This window comes from Hippocampus guttulatus, chromosome 1, assembly GCF_054856545.1.
Source record: "Hippocampus guttulatus isolate MCC_2025c chromosome 1, RoL_Hgut_1.0, whole genome shotgun sequence".
NCBI lineage: Eukaryota > Metazoa > Chordata > Actinopteri > Syngnathiformes > Syngnathidae > Hippocampus > Hippocampus guttulatus.
In genome coordinates this window covers 9145769-9169471 of record NC_141261.1, presented here as the reverse complement: position 1 = coordinate 9169471, position 23703 = coordinate 9145769, and the positions used below count along the sequence as shown (strand labels likewise).

At 41.7% G+C, this 23703-nt stretch overlaps 5 protein-coding genes and 1 pseudogene across 6 annotated transcripts; 2 read left to right on the top strand and 4 right to left on the bottom strand.

Moving 5' to 3' along the window:
* Positions 1-999: 999 nt before the first annotated feature.
* Positions 1000-3333, bottom strand: LOC147210290 (L-rhamnose-binding lectin SML-like). Its single transcript, XM_086108031.1, has 9 exons — positions 3297-3333; positions 2964-2996; positions 2810-2878; positions 2557-2692; positions 2182-2291; positions 2072-2116; positions 1454-1586; positions 1282-1385; positions 1000-1052 (listed from the first exon to the last, which is right to left on the bottom strand). Exons 1-9 carry the CDS (start codon positions 3331-3333, stop codon positions 1000-1002), a joined length of 720 nt encoding a protein of 239 aa, XP_085964157.1.
* Positions 3334-3803: 470 nt separating this feature from the next.
* On the top strand, positions 3804-5977 carry LOC147210289 (L-rhamnose-binding lectin SML-like; annotated as a pseudogene).
* Positions 5978-7982: 2005 nt separating this feature from the next.
* LOC147210288 (L-rhamnose-binding lectin SML-like) lies at positions 7983-10277 on the bottom strand. Its single transcript, XM_086129285.1, has 8 exons — positions 10241-10277; positions 9749-9817; positions 9507-9642; positions 9141-9250; positions 9029-9073; positions 8351-8483; positions 8176-8279; positions 7983-8014 (listed from the first exon to the last, which is right to left on the bottom strand). Exons 1-8 carry the CDS (start codon positions 10275-10277, stop codon positions 7983-7985), a joined length of 666 nt encoding a protein of 221 aa, XP_085985411.1.
* Positions 10278-12559: 2282 nt separating this feature from the next.
* LOC147210287 (L-rhamnose-binding lectin SML-like) lies at positions 12560-14962 on the bottom strand. The gene is made up of 9 exons (XM_086107987.1): positions 14914-14962; positions 14448-14480; positions 14303-14368; positions 14044-14179; positions 13862-13971; positions 13750-13794; positions 13054-13186; positions 12883-12986; positions 12560-12622 (listed from the first exon to the last, which is right to left on the bottom strand). Exons 1-9 carry the CDS (start codon positions 14948-14950, stop codon positions 12591-12593), a joined length of 696 nt encoding a protein of 231 aa, XP_085964113.1. The 5' UTR covers positions 14951-14962; the 3' UTR covers positions 12560-12590.
* A 154-nt stretch (positions 14963-15116) lies between these two features.
* LOC147210286 (L-rhamnose-binding lectin SML-like) lies at positions 15117-18434 on the top strand. Of its 2 annotated transcripts, XM_086107997.1 has the most exons (9): positions 15117-15218; positions 15498-15530; positions 16182-16256; positions 16429-16564; positions 17190-17299; positions 17369-17413; positions 17496-17628; positions 17972-18075; positions 18299-18434. In XM_086107997.1, exons 1-9 carry the CDS (start codon positions 15182-15184, stop codon positions 18316-18318), a joined length of 693 nt encoding a protein of 230 aa, XP_085964123.1. In that variant the 5' UTR covers positions 15117-15181; the 3' UTR covers positions 18319-18434. The 2 variants fall into 2 exon arrangements, with proteins under 2 accessions (XP_085964123.1, XP_085964133.1); XM_086108007.1 differs by lacking the exon at positions 17496-17628.
* Positions 18435-18621: 187 nt separating this feature from the next.
* lrrc47 (leucine rich repeat containing 47) lies at positions 18622-23490 on the bottom strand. Its single transcript, XM_086107953.1, has 7 exons — positions 22885-23490; positions 20952-21395; positions 20669-20785; positions 20451-20566; positions 20038-20140; positions 19846-19935; positions 18622-19434 (listed from the first exon to the last, which is right to left on the bottom strand). Exons 1-7 carry the CDS (start codon positions 23452-23454, stop codon positions 19213-19215), a joined length of 1662 nt encoding a protein of 553 aa, XP_085964079.1. The 5' UTR covers positions 23455-23490; the 3' UTR covers positions 18622-19212.
* Positions 23491-23703: the final 213 nt, after the last annotated feature.

Sequence of the window (23703 nt, the reverse complement as noted above, 5' to 3'; positions counted from 1 at the left end):
GCCAGGCCATTTAAAGATTTGAAAACATAGGATCTTTAAAAAGAAAGATGTATCGGGAGACAGTGAAGAGATGCCAGAGCAGGAGTTATGTGCTCCCTCTTACCAGTCAAGAGGCGAGCAGCAGCATTCTGGACCAATTGGAGACGTTTATTGGAGGATTGGTTGACTCCAAAGTGCATTACAGTCACCAGCTGGGATGTGATGAAGGCATGCTTACTGTTTCAAAGTGCTCTTAAGGGCAGGCTTTAGCTCGCTGCCTCGGGTGAAAGACGCTGGATTGAACAACAGCACCAATTTGCCAGTCCAGTTTAAGACCCAAGTTTGAGGGCTCAAGTCTACAGGATGGGATGTACAAGGGCTACTGGGACCAAATGCTACCACTGTCTTTTCCTTGGAATTCGGTGCCATTCAGGTCTTTATTTTCTCCAGACAAGATAAAAATTCCCATTGAGAGCCTTTTTTGCTTAGGGGGACATAGATCTGACAGTACCTACAAGTGCTTATTGCAGTTTAACTGAAAGTGGGGTCAGGTCCATTTGAAAGTCTTCCATTTCAATTTTTGGCCAACATGTCAAACATCCTTAAGCATTTTTTTTAAAACATTGTATAATATCCTCAATGGAAGCATGCCTGCACATGCTTTAGTCCGTCACTTTTCTGTGAAAAGTCAACCACTGAAGTTCAAGTCGAGACACCTCAGGGTTTGACACTGCACCCACCTATTCTCTGTCAATAGGCGGGGTACACCCTGAACTGGTTGCTAGCCAATCACAGGGCACACATAGCTGGTCATGAATTAAATGTGAGCCCAACTTGATAAGTATTTGACTAAAAAGTTAAGTATTTGTCTGTTGGTGTAGTGTACATTCTAGTGCACACAGGCTAATACAGCAAATTGTCTCCACCAAACCTTGAGGCATCATTTTGAAACAATGTTTTATTTTCACATGAATACAAGTACAGAGAGTTCAACATGCAGCATGTTGCAATGGCAGACACTCAAATGGAATCCACACCAAATTGCAGTACACCCTGGTGACTCACCTTAGGAGCTGTAGAGAGAAAAGTCAGTGCAAGCTGAAGTTTAATGAATGCTGCGATACATAACACAATTAGCTTAAAAAAAAGGAATACTGTCAGCTTAAAAGCCCCTACACATCGTTTGAAGGCTGGCCTTTAATGGGAAGCCATTTTAATAGTCACAACATTGGCCCCTCTTGAATGCAGCTAAAATACTACAGAGATGACCTCAAGGTGCCAAATAGGCTACCACCTACTTACGTTTACAGGCGTAGGAAATCTCCAAGTACTTGTAGGTGCCTATACATGGGTCTGTGAACACTGCATTGCTGGCTGTGACGGAACAGCTGAATTTCCCGTTGCACCTATGAATAAGGAAAAGGGGTTTAGTTTCAGAAATGGGAGAGGGGGGGAAAAGTTTATGCTACTGTACATTTGGGCAACAAGGGGAGTTGGGTGCAGACATGTGATGTTTTTTAGCCCATGAGGGGCCCTTCTGTATGAGCATGTGGTCTTGTCGCGGCGTCCATAGTCTGCCCCATAGATGGCAATAACACGTCCCATACCTGCCGTTGAGATGAGGGGAAAGAATGTTTGTGGTGGGAATGGAGAGTTGATTGTACAATAAAATCTGTCACTTGAATCTTGATTGAGATGCTCTGAAGTTAACAGACAGAGTGTCCAGCCAGCTCAAAAGCCCCTTTGGTACTGTCGTTTCCAAAGTCTTAGTTCAAGAATTAAATAAAACTAGAGTGGAACAGGCTAAACGGCACCAATCAAAGGTAATGCGTAACCATATCTATGATGTTTAATGATGCAAGCCATTTTGCTGTGTGGCCACACATCTGTTGAACATGCCATTTTTGTCAAGCATTATCAATATCATCAGGCAGGTTTGGCCTAATTTTCATGAACAATAATTCTATTCAGTATTGGCATTTACTAGGCCCTCTAGAAAAAACAAAAACAAAATAAACATTAGCCCGTTACACGGAGCGCAATACAAACTGCTGCTACCAAAATATATTAAAAAAAAAAAAAAAGTTCTTACCACAATACAAGTGTGCCACGGACCCCTCACAAGTTATCACAGTAACTGTCGGAGTAAAGTCAATTAGTTCTGGAATTCTGTACATTTTTTACAGCATATAGGAGACATACTTGCTTCCAGGCAGGTAAAGTTGGTCTGCAAATATTTGAAGGTGCCAACACAGGGATCGGGAGTACGGAAACCACTCAGGCCCAATTCACATGATTTCTTGCCATTGCAACTGCGTGCAAAAAACAACACACACATCAGCCCTTTCAAGTTGTTCCAAAAACTAGCCTGTGGGAGAAATGTACCGGTATTTTCAGATCCTTTTATACATTTTCTTAAGCTAAATCCTCTACTCAATGAAAGCACCATTTTCACAGCATGCGTGTGCTCATTGGTCACATGACCAGCACACACACATCTGGGCCATTATTTAAAAAACAAAACGACATTTCTGAACAAAACAAACAGGTTTCTCACAACTCTGGCCTGATGCATACCTCGTCTTGACTTTGTCCACGGTGCCTTGCTGACTGCACTTTGTGTTGGCCAGTCGTTTATTAGATTTGCCCTCAGCGCAGACCAGCGAGTTTGAGCGACCATACAAAGAGTCCGTCACATTGATTACGCCACGATCTGCCACGCCAAGACAGACAGCAATCAACATGGAGCAAAGTTAATCTGAACATGAATCTTTAGGAAGTTAAAGAACCAAGTCAGTCACAGTTTTAATCAGACTGGCTCAAGTCTTACCGCAGTATAAACGGTGGACTTGCCACACATTATTATCACAAGTGGTCACTTGGTCCACATAATCAGCAACTGCAAAGATTCAAAATTGGTACAAGTTATTTTTTTAAGAACAGGAACTACCCAATGCACATTAGACAAAAACTTTGACACTCACCTGCTGCGTGGAGCAAACAGGTTGTTGCCAGCACTGGAAAACAAAGATTATCTTTATTTTCAAAGAATGGCCATGAGCATTTTTTGAGAGCAAATTATTTCATTCCGTTTTTCCCTCTCGTGCAAGGTGGTTTGTCAATGACAAAACACAGGTGCATATCAGGGTGAAACTATTTTGAGGGAAAGGTTAAATCCTGCTCATACAATAAAATTTACCTTTCTGACAACAGTCAAAAACACAAATTAATATTGATTCTGCCCCATCATCGCTTCTCATTCCTGAAACAGTCTAGAGATTCGAAACAGATTTTTTTTTTCATCAGTGAATACTCACACAGCACAGCACTAAGTCTGAAGCGGTAGGACTCCATGTTTCACACAGCCCAGTCGGTAACAATTGGAAGCGGATCAGTTGTTTTTATAGTGACTGCAAGGCTTGCAGCCCATCTTCTAATTAGAAGATGACACCGACTTGAAGGAGGTCTTCAGCGGTCTGTGTGATTGGCGATGTGACACTGGTCTACATTACAAGAATGACAATACAACACATATTTATGATAATCCAATGATGTTAAGAAAACAAGTAATAACATCAAAGTTGTCGCGTGTATCAGAAAAACGGGAGCATATCAGGCAAAATGAAGGGTACCATTGTCTTCGGTGCGAAAAACTGATCTCGAAAATTCTTGTCATTCTCGTAATGTTGACCAGTGTTACGTAGCCAATTACACAGTTGGTGTCGGAGGCGGGGCTTCTAATTAGAAGATGGGCTGCAAGCCTTGCAGTCACTATAAAGACAAGTGATCCGCTTCCAATTGTTACCGACTGGGCTGTGTGAAACATGGAGTCCTACTGCTTCAGACTTAGTGCTGTGCTGCGTGAGTATTCACTGATGAGAAAAAAAAAAAAAAAAATCTGTTTCGAATCTATAGACTGTTTCAGGAATGAGAAGCGATGATGGGGCAGAATCAATATTAATTTGTGTTTTTGACTGTTGTCAGAAAGGTAAATTTTATTGTATGAGCAGGATTTAACCTTTCCCTCAAAATAGTTTCACCCTGATATGCACCTGTGTTTTGTCATTGACAAACCACCTTGCACGAGAGGGAAAAACGGAATGAAATAATTTGCTCTCAAAAAATGCTCATGGCCATTCTTTGAAAATAAAGATAATCTTTGTTTTCCAGTGCTGGCAACAACCTGTTTGCTCCACGCAGCAGGTGAGTGTCAAAGTTTTTGTCTAATGTGCATTGGGTAGTTCCTGTTCTTAAAAAAATAACTTGTACCAATTTTTAATCTTTGCAGTTGCTGATTATGTGGACCAAGTGACCACTTGTGATAATAATGTGTGGCAAGTCCACCGTTTATACTGCGGTAAGACTTGAGCCAGTCTGATTAAAACTGTGACTGACTTAGTTCTTTAACTTCCTAAAGATTCATGTTCAGATTAACTTTACTCCATGTTGATTGCTGTCTGTCTTGGCGTGGCAGATCGTGGCGTAATCAATGTGACGGACTCTTTGTATGGTCGCTCAAACTCGCTGGTCTGCGCTGAGGGCAAATCTAATAAACGACTGGCCAACACAAAGTGCAGTCAGCAAGGCACCGTGGACAAAGTCAAGACGAGGTACGCATCAGGCCAGAGTTGTGAGAAACCCGTTTTGTTCAGAAATGTCGTTTTGTTTTTTAAATAATGGCCCAGATGTGTGTGTGTGCTGGTCATGTGACCAATGAGCACACGCATGCTGTGAAAATGGTGCTTTCATTGAGTAGAGGATTTAGCTTAAGAAAATGTATAAAAGGATCTGAAAATACATTTCTCCCACAGGCTAATTTTTGGAACAACTTGAAAGGGCTGATGTGTTTGTTTGTTTTTTGCACGCAGTTGCAATGGCAAGAAATCATGTGAATTGGGCCTGAGTGGTTTCCGTACTCCCGATCCCTGTGTTGGCACCTTCAAATATTTGCAGACCAACTTTACCTGCCTGGAAGCAAGTATGTCTCCTACATGCTAGAAAGACTGTACAGAATTCCAGAACTAATTGACTTTACTCCGACAGTTACTGTGATAACTTGTGAGGGGTCCGTGGCACACTTGTATTGTGGTAAGAACTTTTTTTAAAATGTATTTTGGTAGCAGAAGTTTGTATTGCGCTCCGTGTAACGGGCTAATGTTTTTTTTTTTTTCTAGAGGGCCTAGTAAATGCCAATACTGAATAGAATTATTGTTCATGAAAATTAGGCCAAACCTGCCTGATGATATTGATGATGCTTGACAAAAATGGCATGTTCAACAGATGTGTGGCCACACAGCAAAATGGCTTGCACCATTAAACATCATAGATATGGTTACGCATTACCTTTGATTGGTGCCATTTAGCCTGTTCCACTCTAGTTTTATTTAATTCTTGAACTAAGACTTTGGAAACCACAGTACCAAAGGGGCTTTTGAGCTGGCTGGACACTCTGTCTGTTAACTTCAGAGCATCTCAATCAAGATTCAAGTGACAGATTTTATTGTACAATCAACTCTCCATTCCCACCACCAACATTCTTTCCCCTCATCTCAACGGCAGGTATGGGACGTGTTATTGCCACCTATGGGGCAGACTATGGACGCCGCGACAAGACCACATGCTCATACAGAAGGGCCCCTCATGGGCTAAAAAAACATCACATGTCTACACCCAACTCCCCTTGTTGCCCAAATGTACAGTAGCACAAACTCCCCCCCCCCCTCTCACATTTCTGAAACTAAACCCCTTTTCCTTATTCATAGGTGCAACGGGAAATTCAGCTGTTCCGTCACAGCCAGCAATGCAGTGTTCACAGACCCATGTATAGGCACCTACAAGTACTTGGAGATTTCCTACGCCTGTAAACGTAAGTAGGTGGTAGCCTATTTGGCACCTTGAGGTCATCTCTGTAGTATTTTAGCTGCATTCAAGAGGGGCCAATGTTATGTGACTATTAAAATGGCTTCCCATTAAAGGCCAGCCTTCAAACGATGTGTAGGGGCTTTTAAGCTGACAGTATTCCTTTTTTTTTAAGCTAATTGTGTTATGTATCGCAGCATTCATTAAACTTCAGCTTGCACTGACTTTTCTCTCTACAGCTCCTAAGGTGAGTCACCAGGGTGTACTGCAATTTGGTGTGGATTCCATTTGAGTGTCTGCCATTGCAACATGCTGCATGTTGAACTCTCTGTACTTGTATTCATGTGAAAATAAAACATTGTTTCAAAATGATGCCTCAAGGTTTGGTGGAGACAATTTGCTGTATTAGCCTGTGTGCACTAGAATGTACACTACACCAACAGACAAATACTTAACTTTTTAGTCAAATACTTATCAAGTTGGGCTCACATTTAATTCATGACCAGCTAGGTGTGCCCTGTGATTGGCTAGCAACCAGTTCAGCGTGTACCCCGCCTATTGATCGAGAATAGGTGGGTGCAGTGTCAAGCCCTGAGGTGTCTCGACTTGAACTTCAGTGGTTGACTTTTCACAGAAAAGTGACTGACTAAAGCATGTGCATCATTAAGCGTGCAGGTATGTTTCCATTGAGGATATTGTACAAGGTTTAAAAAAAAAAATGCTTAAGGATGTTTGACATGTTGGCCAAAAATTGAAATGGAAGACTTTCGAATGGACCTGACCCCACTTTCAGTTAAACTGCAATAATCACTTGTAGGTACTGTCAGATCTATGTCCCCCTAAGCAAAAAAGACTCTCAATGGGAATTTTTATCTTGTCTGGAGAAAATAAAGACCTGAATGGCACTGAATTTCAAGGAAAAGATGGTGGAAGCATTTGGTCCCAGTAGCCCTTGTACATCCCATCCTGTAGACTTGAGCCCTCAAACTTGGGTCTTCAACTGGACTGGCAAATTGGTGCTGTTCAATCCAGCGTCTTTCACCTGAGGCAGCGAGCTAAAGCCTGCCCTTAAGAGCACTTTGAAACAGTAAGTCATGCCTTTGTCACATCCCAGCTGGTTACTGTAATGCACTTTGGAGTCAACCAATCCTCCACTAAACATCTCCAGTTGGTACAGAATGCTGCTACTCACCTCTTGACTGGCACTGGTAAGAGGGAGCACATAACTCCTGCTCTGGCATCTCTTCACTGTCTCCCGATACATTTTAGAGTTCTTTTTAAAGATCCTGTTTTCAAATCTTTAAATGGCCTGGCTGCACCTTACCTCTCTGAACTTCTCAACCCCAACACACCTGCCCGGTGCCTCATGTCTGTGGACCAGACAGAGGTACCAAGAACTAAGCGACGACTCTGACGGGATCAAGCCTTTTCTGTTGCTGGTCCCTCTCTTTGGAATGGCCTCCCACTGAACGTTCGGCAAGACCCCTCGCTGCCCATGTTTAAAACTCATCTCAGAACTCATTCATATTCTTTGGCTTTTGACTCGATTTTAGTTTGTTTTTGTGCTCTTAGTTTTGTATATACCTTTGCTCCATGTCCAGCATTTTGTATACAACGGTGGCCATTTTAAAGTGCTCAATACGAGTCGAGTATTTCTTCAGTTCAGTTTTTGTTGCATTTTGGGGTCTGGAATAGATTTATTGCATTTTCATTTATTTCAGCCACAAATGTTCAACTTACATTGAGTTAAAGCAAATTCAGGTGCCATTGTATTACTAATCCAAAAGAGACCCTGAAACCTCAGATTGACAGATTTGCTCTTTGTTTAAATTAACAGGTTTCTCAAATTTTAATTTTGAGATTAATGGGAAAATGTACAAAATATTTCAAGGGCATACCATTGTTGAAAATACTTTCCATTACACAATAGCTGCACATGCAAAGTTGTGAGCCCAACTTGACAACCATTTTAAATTAAAAGTGAAATATTTATTGGTGCGTGCCTTTAAGTTCACACAGGCTAATACAGCAAATAGTCTCCAAACCTTGAGGCATCATTTTGAAACAATTTTATTTTCAATTTAATAAGAGTTAAACATCAGCACATTGCAACGACAGATGTTCGAATGGAATCAAATAGTCATTTAGAGGAGATCCTGGTGATGAGCCTCAGGAGCTGTGGAGAGAGAAAAGTCAGTGCAAGCTCAACTCTGAACGACGTAGCCTATTTAAATATTCACATTACATTGACCACTTTTGAATGCAGCTAAAATACAATCATGAATTTTGTACAATAGCAATAACCTTCAGGTGCCCGATTGGCAACCACCTACTTACATTTACAGGCGTAGGAAATCTCCAAGTACTTGTAGGTGCCTTTACATGGGTCTGTGAACACTGCATTGCTGGCTGTGACTGAACAGCTGAATTTCCCATTGCACCTATAAATGAGGGAAAGGGGCTTAACTTCAGGAACAGGGGAGAGGAGGAAAAAAAAATTGTGCTACTGTACATTTGGGCAACAAGGGCAGTTGGCTGCAGGCATGTGACGTTTTTTAGCTCACGAGGGGCCCTTCTGTATGAGCATGTGGTCTGGTCGCGGCGTCCGTAGTCTGCACCATAGATGGTAATAACGTGTCCCATACCTGCCGTTGAGATGAAGGGAACGAATGTTGGTGATGGAAATGGAGTTTACATCAATTTTATTTTAAGGGCTTTTATTGCTTAACTACTTTAATCTTGATTTGACATATCCAGAATCAATGCGCTCTGGATTTAATGGACACAAAGTGTCCAGCCAAAAGCCCCTTTGGTACTGTGGTTCTCAAAGTCTTTTGGTTCCAGAACAGAAAAACTGTGAAGTGGAACAGGCTAAACGTGCCAGCCATATTGGCAAGGGTAAATAACATGGTAGCCATATTTGTGCCATTAACGACGACAAGCATAGCCATATCTAGCGCGGTTTAATGGCACAAGTGTTTTTGGTGTGTGTAGACATCTGTTGAACATGCCATTTGCCAAACATTACCCACGTCAGATAATGGCTCATGAGAGCATCTAAGGGCATGCCATTTACGAAATGGGGCAAGTATGGCTCCATTTTCCATTTATAATAACCCCAAAACGACAACAAAAAAAAGACCAATTAGTTCCGCTCAAGTTTTACTCTCCAAAAAAAAAAAGTTCTTACCACAATACAAGTATGCCACGGACCCCTCACAAGTCACCACAGTAACTATGGAGGTAAAGGCAAGATCAGTTGTGGAACTCTGTACAGTCTTTCAAGCATGTAGGAGACATACTTGCTTCCAGGCAGGTAAAGTTGGTCTGCAAATATTTGAAGGTGCCAACACAGGGATCAGGAGTGCGGAAAGCATGCAAGCCCAATTCACATGATTTCTTGCCATTGCACCTGCGCAGAAAACAAAACAAAACCCCCCCACATCAACCCTTTCAATTTGTTACAAAAATTAGCCTGGGGAGAAATGAGATTTCAGATCTCGATTTTTATTATTATCTCTCATTCAACTAAAGCATTATTTTCCCACCACACTTGTGCTCATTGGTCGTACGAAAAGCACACTTCGCTGGGGACAATTAAAAAAAAAAAAAAAGATACATTTATCTGAACAAAACAAGCTTCTCACAACTCTGGGCCCGATGCATACCTCGTCTTGACTTTGTCCATGGTGCCTTGCTGATTGCACGTTGTGTTGGCCAGCCGTTTATTAGATTTGCCCTCAGCACAGACCAGAGAGTTTGAGCGACCATACAAAGAGTCCGTCACATTGATTACGCCACGATCTGTCACACCAAGACAAACAGCAAAGTTAACCTGAACTTTGACGCTTTAGGAAGTCAGAGAAGTTTAAGTGAGCAAAGATTTTAATCAGACTGGCTCAAGTCATACCGCAGTACAAGCGATGGACTTGCCACACATTATTATCACAGGTGGTCACTCGGTCCACAGAATCAGAAACTGCAAAGATTAAAAATGGGTATGATTTTATTTTTTTTAAACTGAAACTACACAATGCATATTGCACATATACTTTGACAGTCACCTGCTGTAAGGAGCAAACCGGTTGCTGCCAGCACTGGAAAACAAACATTTTAGTCAAAGAACAGCCGTGGACATTTTTTTAGAGCAAATCAATTCATTCTGGTTTTCCCTCTAATGCAAGGTGGTTTGTCAATGACACAACAGAGGGGCACATCAGTGTGAAACTATTTCGAGAGGAAAGTTAAATCCTGTGCTTATACCATACAATTAAATTCACCTCTCTGAGTACAACAGTCAAAAACACACATTAATATAGATTCTGCCCTATCATCCCTTCTCATTCCTGAAACAGTCTATAGATTCAAAACAGATTTTTTTTTTCCATCAGTGAATACTCACACAGCACAGCACTAAGTCTGAAGCGGTAGGAATCCATGTTTCACACAGCCCAGTCTGTAACAATCGGAAGCGGATCACTTGTTTTTATAGTGACTGCAAGGCTTGCAGCCCATCTGCTAATTAGAAGCCCCGCCTCTGACACCGACTTGTAGGAGGTCTTTAGCGGTCTGTGTGATTGGCTATGTGACACTGGTCTACATTACGAGAATGACAAGAATTTTCGAAATCGGTTTTTCACACCAAAGATGATTGTACCCTTCATTTTGCCTGATATGCTCCCGTTTTCCTGATACACGTGACAAGCTTGACGTTATTGCTTGTTTTCTTGACATTGGTGGATGTATAGAATAAATATGTATGAAGTGCGTGAACACACAGTTCATTGACATGAAAAACTGTGAGTAAATGTCCATGTACACCCTTTCATCCAGTAAGGTGATTTTTTTATCTTGATTATGTTATCCATTCATCCATTTTCGAATACATTTTTCCTCACAAGGATCGCAGTCGTACCACTTTGAAAGGCCTCAAAGAGGGTTACACCAACAAACACATGAAAAACAAAAACATTGACAATGGGGCATCCCTTGGCCCACCAAGAGCCTCCCTTCCTCGCGTCCCTGCTGTATCATGGCCGATACACCATCGTTCGGGGGTCGGCAACTTGAGTCTCTTTAGCGCCGTCCTAGTGGCTCCCTGGAGCTTTTTCAAAAATGTTGAAAATGGAAAAAGATGGGGGAGGGAAATCAATTTTTTGTTTTAATATAGTTTCTGTAGGAGGACAAACATGACACAAATATTCTTAAAGTTTTCCAATGCTGTAAAAATGTGTAGAATAAATGTTACTTTCAACATTTCGCTCAACGAGGAATTGCGTCATCAGCCTGCGACACACATTTCGATTAGCAAGACGGGATACCCGGCAGGGGGCTGTGTAAAAAAAATTAATTAAAAAAAACCCGGCGTTTCATGTACAATTAACCGAGGGTACAAAGAATGGGAATCTGGAGGGATGAGAGAAGCATTTTTAAACTGTGCACGTGAGGTAAGATAGTTAACACGCTGCAAAAGTGCGTCCCATGCCTCGTTCACTTAAGGGGCCGTCCGTGATTGTGATTGCTGTCGCTCATTATGGTATGCGCGCGTGTGCGGGAACAGTTCGATCTCGGGAGGTTGGTTGATCGAAAAGTAGATCGTCGGTCATAAAAGGTTGGGCACCCCTGCCGACAGGGAAAAAAAATATTTAATCATGAAGGCTCATTGTGTATTTGTAGCCAACTTAGTTATTTTGATAGTAGGCTAATATACATCCAGCATGTGTTGCCTTCATTATAAGGCTTTTAATTTTTTGCGGCTTTGGACTGGTACCTCTACTTATGAAATTAATTGGTTCTGGAAGAAATTTTTGAACTAGAAAATTATAGAGTTTTCCATGGAAATGCCCCAATTCGTTCCAAGCCCACCCCACAAATTTAAACGTTTCTTAAAGCATAAAAATGCATCAAAATACATAAATACACGTTACAATTAAATTATTGCACATTACAGTTGTCCATGTAAAAAAAACTAAGAATAAAAATGGTCATTTAACTTAACTGCATCCTTGTTTTTTGCCCTCTTTAGTCCATATTCTCAGTAGTTTTTGCCTGGCATTTTATTAAGAACTGATCTGAGGACTTTTGCTTTTGTCAGCTTTCAAAATCCTTCGAAAATGTCCAAGTCAAACATCAGCATAGTGAGCTATCACCTGACTGGTGAACACTTTTTCTAGGTGATTCACATTTAAGTAAAACTACCAGAACACCTCATGGCCCGAAGGGCGAATGAAGACGCTGCATAGACAACACAAGACACAGTAAAAATACCCCTTAGCCAATAGGATGATGCTCAGTAAAGGCCAATAGTTGAGCAGCTATAAGCATGTTGCGTTCAGGAAACTCGGAGCTGCGAATAGCAAGCCAGACTAATTTTACCTTTCCCCATTTTGAAATTTTTTTTGGAACAAGAGGCAATATTTTCCTGTTGAAACATTTTGCAACTTTCGTATGAAGAGATGTTCATCAGTAGAGGTACCACTATGTTTTTTTTGTGCCAACTCTTTCAACATTTTGGGTTGCCGACCCTGCCATGGCTACATGCACCAAACATGAGCCAACTTGAGAACAAGTGAAATATTTGTCTTTGTGTATGCATTCAAGTTCCCACAGGCTAATACAGCAAATTGTCTCCACGAAACCTTGAGGCATCATTTTGAAATAGTTTTATTTTCACATGAATACAAGTACAAAGAGTTAAACATGCAGCACGCTGCAATGAAACTAATGGAATCCACACCAAATGGCAGTACAGTTCATAGGAGTTCCTGGTGACTAGCCTCAGGATCTGGGAAGAGGAAGAAAAATCAGTGCAAGCTAGAGTCCAATAAATGCTTTGAGATTTGCTATATCCATAAAATTTGTTTAAAAACAAAAAAAACCTTTGAATACTGTGATCTGAAAAAGCCTCAACACATACAGCTTTGTGGTCGGCTTTTAATATTCACATGACAACATTGACCCCTCTTGAATGCAGCTAAAATACAATCATGAATTTTGTACCATCAAGATAACGTTCAGGTGCCAAATTGGCTACCACCTACTTACATTTACAGGCGTAGGAAATCTCCAAGTACTTGTAGATGCCCTTACATGGGTCTGTGAACACTGCATTGCTGGCTGTGACTGAACAGCTGAATTTCCCGTTGCACCTATGAGTGAAGAAAAGGGGCTTAATTTCAGGGATAGGGAAGAGAAAAAAAAAATGTGTTTCTGTACATTTGGGCAACAAGGGGAGTTGGCTGCAGGCATGTGACGTTTTTTAGCTCACGAGGGGCCCTTCTGTATGAGCATGTGGTCTGGTCGCGGCGGCCGTAGTCTGCCCCATAGATGGTAATAACGTGTCCCATACCTGCCGTTGAGATGAGGGGAAAGAATTTTGGTGATGGAAATAGAGAGTTGACATTGATTTGGTTCTCCAGCCACTTTCATCTTATTTGATATACCCGGAATCAGTGGATTTAATGGACAGAAAGTGTCCAGCCATCTCAAAAGCTCCTTTGGTAAATGTAGTTTTCAAAGTGTTTTAGTTCCAGAACAGAAAAACTATAAAGTGGAACAGGCTAAACGTGCCAATGTGACAGCCATATTGGCAGGGGTAAGTAACATGGTAGCCATATTTGTGCCATTAACGATGACAAGCATAGCCATATCTAGCACGGTTCAATGGGACAAGCGTTTTTGGTGTGTGTACACATCTGTTCAACATGCCATTTTTTGTCAAACATTATCCACGTCAGATAATGGCTCATGAGAGCATCCAAGCGCATGACATTAACAAAATGGGGCAAGTTTGGCTAAATTTTCCATTTACAAAAATTCTGTATCATATCAGCATTTACTAGGTCACCTCAAAACAAAAGGACGAATTAGTTACGCTGAGGTTTGACTCTGCACAATATAAAAAGTTCTTACCACAATACAGGTGTGCCACAGATCCCTCACAAGTCACCACAGTATCTGAGGAGGTAAAGTCAAGATTAGTTCTGGAATTCTGTACAGTCTTTCTAGCATGTAGGAGACATACTTGCTTCCAGGCAGGTAAAGTTGGTCTGCAAATATTTGAAGGTGCCAACACAGGGATCAGGAGTGCGGAAACCACTCAAGCCCAATTCACATGATTTCTTGCCATTGCAACTGCGCGCACAAAAAAAAAAAAAACTCTGAACAAAAGAAGCAAGTTTCTCACAACTCTGGCCCGATGCATACCTCGTCTTGACTTTGTCCACAGTGCCTTGCTGACTGCACTTTGTGTTGGCCAGCCGTTTATTAGATTTACCCTCAGCGCAGACCAGCGAGTTTGAGCGACCATACAAAGAGTCCGTCACATTGATTACGCCACGATCTGTCACACAAAGACAGACAGCAATCAACATGGAGTAAAGTTAATCTGAAATAAGAGTCTAGGAAAACCCCCCCAAAAAAACTAAGTCAGTGAAGGTTTTAAGACGACAGGCTCAAGTCTTACCACAGTATAAGCGGTGGACTTGCCACACATTATTATCACAGGTGGTCACTCGGTCCACATCAGCCACTGCAAAGATTAAAAATTGGTACCATTTTTTTAAAGACAGGAACTACCCAATGAATATTGGGCAAACTTTGACAGTCACCTGTTGTGAGGAGCAAACCGGTTGCTGTCAGCCCTGGAAAACAAAGATCATCATTATCAAAGAAAGGCCATCGGCATATTTTGAGAGCAAATCATTTCATTCTAGTTTTCCCTTAGCGCAGGGGTGTCCAAAGTCGGTCCTCAATGGCCGCTGCCCTGCCCGTTTTCCAGCTCTCCCAGGAGCAACACACCTGATTCAAATCATCAGGATTGTTCCAATGCTGCTTCAGAGCTAGCCGATGAGCTGATCATCTGGATCAGGTGTGTTGCAGGCGGGAGAGCTGGAAAACGGGCAGGACAGTGGTCCTCCAGGCCCGCAGCTGGACATGTCTGCCTTAGTGCAAGGTGGGTTGTCAATGATACGACACAGGGGCACATCAGTGTGAAACTATTTCACACACGTTGCTTCTTCCCCATCATTCCTCCTCATTCCTGAAACAGATTTGTTTCATCAGTGAAATACTCACAAAGCGCTGCAGTAAGTCTGAAGGAGTAGGAGTCCATGTTTCACACAACCCAGTCTGTAACACAAATATTGGAAGCGGATCGCTTGTCTTTATAGTGACTGCAAGGCTTGCAGCCCATCTGCTAATTAGAAGCCCCGCCTCCGACACCGACTTGTAGGAGGTCTTCAGCGGTCTATGTGATTGGCTACATGACACTTGCAGTCACTATAAATTTAAGTGGTCCGCTTCCAGTCATTGTACGAGTGTTTCAGCTTGGGTTTTGCCTAACATGGATTCCTACTGCTTCAGACTCAGTGCCGTGCTGTGTGAGTAGTCACTGCTGAAACAAATTTGTTTCTGAAATGAGGAGGGATGATGGGGCGGAATCAATGTGTGTTTTTGACTGTTGTAGTCAGAGAAGTGTATTTCGTTGTATGATATGAGCAGATTTTAACTTTTCCCCTTGAAATAGTTTTACTCTCATGTGCACTTTTGTGTCATTGACAAACCACCTTGCATTAGAGGGAACACCAGAATGAATTGATTTGCTCTTAAAAAAAATATCCATGACTGTTCTTTCTTTGACTAAAATGTTTGTTTTCCAGTGCTGGCAGCAACCAGTTTGCTCCAAACATCAGGTGAGTGTCAAAGTTTATGTCCAAACATGGATTATGTAGTTCGTGTTTCTTAAAAATGTGGTCATACCTCCCTTCTGTGCGATCCTGCTGGATAGCCTTCACACTCCTAAAATAGTGGCCTATCGGCCTTTTAATTTATTTTTTTGAGGGGGGGGGGGGTGTCAAAACCCAGGCCATTATTTTATTCAAGAATAAATGAAACCAATTACAAACTTTGTTCAGAACATTCAACACGGCTGAAATGGTCAGGGGCTGTGGCTGTTGATTACCAGATTGAATGGAAGCCTTGCTTTCATTAAAAAACGTTGTCATGTGAGCATTGTTAGTGTTAGACTGGATTGTGGGGAAAAAAATTATGTCCTACTTAGTACAGTAATATGAGTATTCACTTAGAGTTAGGTGATGGTTGCTACCTTAACCTCAAAATAAAATTGTAGAGAGCAGCGTCTGTCTCTTAAATGGCATTATAATCTCAACACAAAGTACCACATTGCGTGAAAGAAATAATTAGGCCATTCTGTCAGTTTTACTTATTTTTTTGGCAGTGCTTACGGCAATGAGTCTTTTCCCAGCAGGTGACTGTCAAATTGAATGTTCAACATATCCGCTAGCCTCCGTTTTCTGAACAATCTGTTTACGAATTCACATCAGCTTTTACAGTTAATCATGGCGAGCAAGTGACTACTTGTGATTGGTATCCGATGAACATCCATCATCTACACTGTGGTAAGACTTTTAAATGTTGTTTATCAGACCTTCACAATGGTTGTCTTTTAAAATGACGCTTTCATTGAAAGAAAGTTCAGGTTAAACGAGAGCTTTGTCCCCCACGTACATAATGGGCAATGGGTGCAACTCGAGTACGGTTTTGTGTTTCCTGCCATCTCTCCCTTCGCAGATCATGGCGTGATCACCGTGCGGCAGGCTTTGTACGGTCGTGCGAACTCTCATATCTGCACTGAGGGCAAATCGCCGCGGGAGCTAGCGAACGTAAAGTGTTCTCGGCCCGGCACGACTGAGCAAATTAAGAAAAGGTACACCTTGGGCTTGTCTGGAGAGTGTCGCGGTTAATGTTTGTCTTCTACTGAGTGGATTATAGTTGCAGTATCTTCTTTTAAACAATGCTGGATGCGTTGAAGCCATCACTGCATTTTACTAAAGGTGAATTGGGAGTGATGTTTGCATCAATGAAAGTGGAACTGGCTTTTTTTTTTTCTGGGAATCTGCACTGAAACGTTTCAAAAGCTTTATTAAACTCTTGACCAACGTTCTACCGGAGCTGCAAGATTAATTGAATGGCTGCCTCACTGTCGATGGTAGTATGCGTTTGACTCGAGCCCAGTTCGTGTGATTTGTAAATTTTCTCCATATTCCGGCTTCTTCCCACATGGCAGTCATTGTCAAGTGTGGATTTTCTAAGTACAGTTTGCTGATGTCCAGGGTGTACTTTGCTTCATTCCTAAAATCCACTTGAGATTTACCCCAGCTCACCTCTGGCCAAAACGAAGCACTATAAATTGTTTTCGTGTTTCAAATTGGTGTCTGCACGATGTAGAATAGTGGCATTATGTCAAATCACCTTTTGTGGTAATTGCTTGTAAAGATGGGGTTTGTGCTTCAGCTGCTGACTTTCTTCTGAGTAACCCAGTTTGTCTACAGCTGCGATGGAAAGTCAATGTGTGAAGTGGCCATTGATGACTTCCGCACCCCTGATCCCTGTGTTGACACCTTCAAATATTTGCAGACCAACTTCTCCTGCTTACCTGCAGGTAGTCACCTGCATGCCACCATGAGTGAATTTCATACCTACCGGGTAATTGTTTTAATTTGCTCAACAGTTACTTGCGTGGTGTGTGAAGAATCGGAGGCGCATTTGTATTGTGGTAAGACTGAACGTGTGAAGAATTTCTATTGAGCATTCTTGGACTTTTTGTCTCATCACATTTTCAATGATCTTGCTGCTAGAGCATGGACAAGTTATTTTTGTCTTTGGTGCTGACTTCGGGCGCAGAGACCAGACGACGTGCGCCAGACAAAAGCCTCGAAGCGAGATCCAAAACGTCCAATGTGTGCACCCAACTGACATTGTCGCCATGAGGTATGCCACTAAACTTGGAAAGAAATGGCAGCTGGTTTTAATCACAATTAATTGGGTATTTTCATTGGTAGAAAACAAGGACAGAATGCGGTTCAAACATCTTCTACACAGGCAAGGGGCTGCTTAGGCTTCCCTTTGCTAGGCACTAAGGCTTGAATGAATTGTTAATTTTGTGACCAATTGGTCAAGATGGAACCTGCCTTGTTCTTTGTCAGTTGGGATAATTGTCCACTTGATTCTAGAATGAAACGATGCTAAAATCTTTGCTGTGTAGCAGTTGCCACTTTCTGACACACTTGTGCAGGAGTGGAGTACAATAACTTTTTTTTTTTTTTTTCAATAGGTGCAATGGGAAAAAAAGCTGCAGGATCATGGCCAGTAGAGACGTGTTTGGAGAACCCTGTGAAGGCACCTACAAGTATTTGGAAGTTTCTTACACGTGTCACTGTAAGTAGTTTGTATCGTAAGTAGAGGTATATTTGTTAAAGCAAAATGCTGGAATTTGCAGTTGCTTCTAATGTTTGCATCGGTAACCAGCACAATGCAGAAATTTATTTTTGAAAGTTTGTAGCGCATTTATTTGCAAAATGGACGATGAGGTTGACTTAAGTGCAACGTGTATAATTTCCCTCATCCAAGTAATTGCTCAAATCACTTTTTTTCTTTGCAGATCCTGGGCAACATTTCTAAAGTGGTGGCATTGACAGCTGTTTGAGTGCATGGTGCAACTGTCCCAATACTCTTAAGTGATTGGGTCAGACATCACTGTTCATTTTTTTTTTCCAATAAAAATACTTGAGACACAAGGCTCGTTGCTTCATTACCTCAGCAACAAACAACCTGTTCTGCATGTTTCACTGTAGTTAACCTGCTAAGTATTCAGCGCTTCACTTCCACAGGATTGCAGCAATATTAAAAAAGTCACTTCAACATGTTTGCTAATTTAAATCAAATGACAAATCCAACAAACTGAACCATGACTTTTATGAGAGCTTTAACATTACATATTCATCTTTATTTTCATTGAAAGGGAGTTTAATTCCAGTTGCTCACCATTACACTGGGCATCTTTGAAAACTGTATGGGTTAGCAATGTTAAAATGCATGTTCATGTGACAATCTTTGAATCGTGTGAAATATAATATCGCAGTTCATTTTGCGGCCTTTGGAATTTCTACTTGAAACATAATCTTTATTCATAGATGCAGTGTGCTTATTGAATTTTACTCAAAAAAGCTGCAAACGTAGGGCAGCAAGGGGACAGTTTGGTTGCCATGACCGCAAAAAAAAATGCAATTGAGTGTCAATGGAAAGATACCAGGTGCTGCATTACATTCTTGCTCTGGTGCACAATCTATTGTTCAGTTTAAGATGGAAACTATTGAGTTTGCATTGTAATTACAACAGCTTTTGTTTGTATCTTCACGGATACATCAACTTTAAAATGAGTTACAGCAAATGTCTCGAATGGGGTTTAAGTGTGAGGGGGATTTCAGGATTATAAAAAAAAAAAAAAAATTGGGAGGGTTGTCCAGTTCGTTGCATTTTAGGAGCTCAACCCTCGTGAAAAACGGAATTACGGCACTACCAGATGACTGTCAAGTTGGGGATGTCTTTGGAGAGGTCTGTCTTGGATGGGTAGACCACCTTCAAGTTCCCATCCTGGTCAACAGTTCGGACCTGCTGGATGATCAATTCACTGGAGGAATCCGTGCTGGTTGTCTGGCCTGGTGGTGCGTCCCCTTCTTCGTCAGACCCTGCTTCCTCGTGATGCTCGACCGTGAACTTATTCAACTCTGCCATTTTCTGCAAGGAAACAGTAACAGGCCAACTGAGGTCAGCATGAGAAGTACTACATTTTTGCTTTTCAGAGCAAGCACACGATTGGCCCAAAATGCAGACATGGGTCCTAACCCAACACACACACACGACAGAAAAGATCAAAGTGCACGGTTAAATTATATTGTAAAGACATATTGCAGCAGTTAAGACAATAATACTGAGGCCAGATTACTGCAGCGTGTGCACCCCGACAGTGCTTTTAATGTGTTTTATTAAAGAAGTATTTTTGACTTCAAATGAGCATCATCTAAATACGTCTCGTCGACAAATCTGCAGTGGAAGTCGTAGGCAAAATAAAGCTACTGGGACCACATTCCAATTTACCACAAAGTATAAAATTCTTAAAACTTTGACATTTCAGCAAAAAAAGCTTACTGCAATCAGAGCGTCCATAACATCTTTACAGGTCTGCAGACTATTTGCGCTCGTCACTTCCAAGAACAATTCTTTGGTTGTCTTCTTGATCTGTTGAGGACAAGCAGGAAATTATTTAGGTAAACCATGCTGGACAGTTTTCACTGCGCTCCTTTACACTTTTGTAAATCCGATATCGCGTGAATGACCCACCTTGGTTTTCTCACTGTTTGTGATGGGTGGGAATGAGATCACGTGGCCCTCTGCATCCACAATACAGGGATACAGTGCTTTTCCTTGCAGAAGCTGCAGGTATCTGGAACAAGGTGGTAAGCATGTATTGCCTTTATTCAAATTGAAAAAAAAATGGACATTGTGACATGTCAGACATAATTGAGAAATATATTGGATAAGCTGCAAAAAGAGGATCACAGGAATTTAAAAAGCCTATTCACCTCTGTTCAAATGCCAAGTTAGTGTGATAAATCCCTTATAACTCAATTGAAATATTCAGAATAATTAGAAGTAAAAATAACCAACTTATGTGTAAGTTGGTCATATCATAAGTGCGCACACCCTCTCAGAATTGTGACACGGATGTTGTGTGTGACGCTTTCAAGACTGACTTGTGAAGACCAGTGACGTTCTGCCTCTTCTTTTGCTTCCTCAGCTCGTCAGCATCCAGCTGAAGATGCCTTATCAGCTCGACGGCTGTCATCTCCCTCCGACCCAGCGGCACGATCTGAAGAGGAGGGAAAGAACTAGCTCCTAATCTGATCTGATAAGACTTTGATGAGGTTTTTTTTTCACTGTGAGAATTGGACAGGGTTAGATATTCGCCTACTTTGAGCTGCGTGGGAGGTTTGGCATCATACGCCAGTGGAGCTTTGAGAAGCTGTACATCATGAGTGGCGATGGTCGCGATGGTCCTCTTTCCACATATGTCATCATGAAGTTTTGTCTTAGGGAAGGATAACAAATGTTGAAAAAAATTAAAAGCAAGATAATCGTACCTGAACTAATTGGGGCTCACAATTAGGCTGCTGCCAATGCCTGTTTTGCTTAAACACATCCTGCCAATGCCTGTTTTGCTTAAACACATCCTGATTTATACCGAGTCGACCTACCTGCGCCACCAGGAACCTTTTGAGAGAATTTCCAGGTTTCAGGATCATGCCTCTGACCACACAGCACACCAAGTAAGGCCGTACATCCTTCACCTCCGCGCTCACTCTGACTGTGAGCGCATCAGGCGTGTCGGAAACATGGAGAACCCTCACCACCATCTTGTTGATTTCTTCCAACTCATCTTGTTCTTCCTCCCTCTTCTTCTTTTGCTTCCTTTTCCTGTCATTCACGCCCCTCCCCCTATCCACATCACCTCTCTCCTCTCCCTGCCTTCCTTTCCCTCGGAGGTAGTCGAGAATGGACTTTGTCTGGCAGCCGTTCACCATCTTCTCCAGGCGCTTGTCATTCAGCTTGTTGCCTCTGAAGTTGATCTCCTTTAGCTTGGGGCAGTCGCTCAGACTGGACGGGATGTCGCTCAGCTGGTTGTTTGAGAGGTCTAGCACCTGAAATGGCGGACACGAGTAGAACTACATCAAGGTCACAGATAGACTTGAGCACTTTGAAATAAAGGAGCAACTTCACATGCTGGTAGGAACTGCATTGGAGAATTCTCATGATAATGCTATTTTATAACAATGTTAGTGGCCAAATGGTAAATGCTAAATGGGCTGTCACTTGAATTGCACTTTTCTACCTCAGGTACTCAAAGCTTCACACTGTTACCTCATTCACCTACTGATGATGAAGCATCAAGAGCAACTGGGTTCACACAATACTATAACTGTATTTTTCCCCTTGCAATATTGTGACTATGTTGTATATTTATTCTTCTCACATTGCATGACCTCTACCTCGCATTCGTTATTTATTTCTTGTAATATTATGATTTACTTCTGATCACTTTTTTCTCAACTCAACTGTATTTATAGAGTACTTAAAACAACCACCGCTGTATAGGAACTGCTCAAGAAATTATGACTTATTCTTTTATTAACCTTTTTTCATACAGCATTGACTTTTCCTCATAAAATGACTTTCTTGTAAAATTGTTTTTTCTTTGATAATCTGAATAACATTACAGTGCTGCCAATGTTCCATTAATTTCAACATTATTGTGGTGAACTTTTTTTCATATTACAATTTCACTTAATAAAAATAACACATTTGCATGTAAATTACTCATCATTCGAAGGAAAATAACTATGTATAAAAAAGTAATTTTAGATAGATAATGAATATAATATTAAATAAATTGATTTTTCTTTTTCCTGGTTGAAGAATGCGTGATGCACTGATAACACAACGCAGTGGTAGAAAAGTGGGAACGTGCACACAACTTACTTCCTTTTCATCTTAGCCTAATGCAGGGCACTGGTGTGTGACACCTGCCTACCGTTTGGGCCTGACAGTATTACTATTACAGTAATCCCTCGCTATTTCATGGTTCGTTTATTGCGGCTTCGGTGAATCGCGTTTTTTTTTTCAAACATATTCATATCAATGAAAGGTTTTATATATATATATATATATATATATATAGACAATGAGTACAGTACTGTATATGTTGCTCTATCTGACTCACTGTTGTTTTGCAGCTTCTCGCAGACTGTTTTTTTAACCTGCATATGTTTATTGGTCGCTACTTCGCGGATTTTCGTTTATTGCGGGCGGGTTTGGTCCCCATTAACCGCGATAAACGAGGGATTACTGTAATAGTGCAATACTTTACTAGTAAGATTGAAATGCATACTAGTCGGTCAACAGTGGCACTAGTAGTGGGAAAAGCGTAATTATACTAGCGCTGATGAAGAGCGTACTAGTTCACCGATGGCAATCAAATAATTGCTTCCTACAAATGTGAGCCTCCTTAACTCTGGTCGCTTCTTTGTCACTAATGGACGCACATATACAGTATCTTTGTCACTAATGGGCGTACATATACAGTAATAAACAACGTTTTTTGTGATCGCCGCGAGACTTTTAGTGATTCACCTTCAGCGCTGCTAACTTGTGAATATCCGTGCCGAGCTCCACGATGGCATTGTCCGAGGCCACGAGTGTGCTGAGCAGATCCATGCGCTCAGAGTAGAGATCGCTCGGGAAGCCGGTGATGCAGTTTTTGGACATGTTGATGCTGCAAAGCTTGACACAGTGGCTCAGTCCGTCCGGAAGAGCTTCCAAACGGTTACAGCTCACGTTCAAAGTGGTTAGCTCGCGTAACAGCGTGATTCCATCCGGTAAAAGGACGAGGTTGTTCGCGGACAGGTCCAAAACCTTGAGGGACTTGAGATTGCTGATGACATCCGGGATGCATGAGAGTTTATTCCTGCACAGGATAAGACTCTGAAGGTTTGTCAGGGACTGGATGTCCTCGTGGAGCTCCGTCAAACTCGGGCACTGGCTCACCTCGAGATAATTGAGCAGCGTGAGGGAATAAATGGCAGGTGGAAGTCCCCCGTATGATGAAATTTTCGTGTTGGCTGTAGGACCTTGCAAAACCAGTTCACGTCTCTTCTCCGCTGCTGCTTTCTCCACTTCTGGCCATGTTTTCGTGTCGTCCATGTTGGCTATTCGACTGCTGCGACCAAACGAAACAGGAAACACAAAGCTTCCGTTTAAAGCTTTCTGAATAAAAGCATTATTCCGACTCGGATCCGCCCTTCGACGGGCACAAGCAGAAATAAAGAATGTAAAAATATAACGGTATTTAATTTGGATAGATAGTGAGTAAAATTATATGTGGTTTCGACACCATTCCTTTACAGCTAGTCTTTATTCTGAAAGTTTAGTTTGAGTATCCGCTTTACACGT

Coding starts and splice junctions, on each gene's coding strand:
- LOC147210290 (XM_086108031.1), bottom strand. CDS start 3,333: ATGGAGTCCTACCGCTTCAGACTTAGTGCTGTGCTGT. Junction 2,693..2,809: donor AGTCCACCGTTTATACTGCG/GTAAGACTTGAG, acceptor TTGGCGTGGCAG/ATCGTGGCGTAATCAATGTG. Junction 1,053..1,281: donor GATTTCCTACGCCTGTAAAC/GTAAGTAGGTGG, acceptor TTCTCTCTACAG/CTCCTAAGGTGAGTCACCAG.
- LOC147210286 (XM_086107997.1), top strand. CDS start 15,182: ATGGATTCCTACTGCTTCAGACTCAGTGCCGTGCTGT. Junction 17,300..17,368: donor CTTCTCCTGCTTACCTGCAG/GTAGTCACCTGC, acceptor TTTGCTCAACAG/TTACTTGCGTGGTGTGTGAA. Junction 17,629..17,971: donor ACTGACATTGTCGCCATGAG/GTATGCCACTAA, acceptor TTTTTTCAATAG/GTGCAATGGGAAAAAAAGCT.
- LOC147210288 (XM_086129285.1), bottom strand. CDS start 10,277: ATGGATTCCTACCGCTTCAGACTTAGTGCTGTGCTGT. Junction 9,643..9,748: donor AGTCCATCGCTTGTACTGCG/GTATGACTTGAG, acceptor TTGGTGTGACAG/ATCGTGGCGTAATCAATGTG. Junction 8,280..8,350: donor ACTGCCCTTGTTGCCCAAAT/GTACAGTAGCAC, acceptor CCTCATTTATAG/GTGCAATGGGAAATTCAGCT.
- lrrc47 (XM_086107953.1), bottom strand. CDS start 23,454: ATGGACGACACGAAAACATGGCCAGAAGTGGAGAAAGCAGCAGCGGAG. Junction 20,141..20,450: donor AACGTCACTGGTCTTCACAA/GTCAGTCTTGAA, acceptor ACCTTGTTCCAG/ATACCTGCAGCTTCTGCAAG. Junction 19,435..19,845: donor TTATGGACGCTCTGATTGCA/GTAAGCTTTTTT, acceptor GTTTCCTTGCAG/AAAATGGCAGAGTTGAATAA.
- LOC147210287 (XM_086107987.1), bottom strand. CDS start 14,950: ATGGACTCCTACTCCTTCAGACTTACTGCAGCGCTTT. Junction 13,972..14,043: donor GTGGACAAAGTCAAGACGAG/GTATGCATCGGG, acceptor TTGTGCGCGCAG/TTGCAATGGCAAGAAATCAT. Junction 13,795..13,861: donor CTTTACCTGCCTGGAAGCAA/GTATGTCTCCTA, acceptor TTACCTCCTCAG/ATACTGTGGTGACTTGTGAG.